Here is a 1,091-nt window from a genome sequence, read left to right as displayed (position 1 = left end):
ATCTGCTATTCCGTCTGTTGGACTGTTTGTTCAATTAGGCCTTGAAGGGAAAAGAATCATTGAAAAAATTTCCAGTACAGCTGTCAAGGTGCTCTGAGCGCAGTTAATTGTTGTAAAAGTTTTGCAGCCATTTTTGTTTCAGGCATCCCAGCAATGCAGGCAATTTGGGAGTGCTCATTCCAATCATTGCAGCATTGATGCCACGTATGTCGTTCATTGCCCGATCCCCAGGCCCTAGATTGCACAAGTTGTTTCGAGATTTTTGGTCTTATTGCGTAGAGATGGGTTTTACGGTCCAAGGTTCGGGTAAAAAGTGGAAGTGGGTAAGATGTGAAAAAGAAAAATCCAAACAAAATATTCCACTTTCAGGGCCTTTGGCCGCAAACCTGGTACGAAGGGTGCATGTACCAATTGCTGAAAATTCCACCATTTCTCATAATTTACCGACCATCTTCTGTTGTTGGTCACAGGATCTGTCATTTGAAATGATTCAAATTGTCCGGATCAATTACTTCTACTTGACATAAATTATGCTTTTCTTCCACTGAATGATTCATTTGTTTAGAGATTTGCAAGATATCTCGACTGTGAGCTTTCTCAGCTGGCACATCCGATTGATCTTGTGAAACAGCAGAATAAGAGCTAAAATGACATTAGTATTTTTTATATGACCGATCTGTTTTAGAAAACTCAATCTACATCAACAATTAATAATTACAGCGTACCGCTACGAAGATATGTCTGAAGTTTCGATGATCATCTGATCCAAAAGTCGATCATTTTCAAATGTAATACAATTGTATTCCTTAATTGAGCCAACTTGGCATGATCATGCAGGCAAAAACAAAATCTAGCCGACTTGACTTAGCCCTGAATGCATTTTGCATTTGGATGTACACTGAAAAAAGTACTACCAACAAAGCATTTTCCTCATTACTTACTTGTAACCGATACCATCTAACTTCACCTTGAATTGTATGCAACAGAATTCTAAGAAAACAAACAACAAATCTTCCTTAATTAGATAAAAGATTATTTACAATTTCCAATCTTTCGACTTTAATTCAGCATAAGCCTGGCAAGTCGAAAAA

General features: G+C 37.7%; 1 protein-coding gene across 1 annotated transcript; it reads right to left on the bottom strand.

Annotated features, from left to right (window-relative positions):
• Positions 1-83: 83 nt before the first annotated feature.
• Positions 84-990, bottom strand: Tsp_15270 (conserved hypothetical protein; the record flags this gene model as incomplete). The annotated part of the gene is made up of 4 exons (XM_003367895.1): positions 84-234; positions 293-414; positions 513-642; positions 942-990. Coding segments are annotated over 4 exons (452 nt in total), but the record flags the coding sequence as incomplete, so codon positions are not given.
• Between the last annotated feature and the right edge of the window lie 101 nt (positions 991-1,091).

This window comes from Trichinella spiralis (assembly GCF_000181795.1).
Source record: "Trichinella spiralis strain ISS 195 chromosome Unknown Scfld3493, whole genome shotgun sequence".
NCBI lineage: Eukaryota > Metazoa > Nematoda > Enoplea > Trichinellida > Trichinellidae > Trichinella > Trichinella spiralis.
The sequence above is the reverse complement of the archived record's forward strand: the minus strand, read 5'-3'. Positions and strand labels throughout refer to the sequence as shown.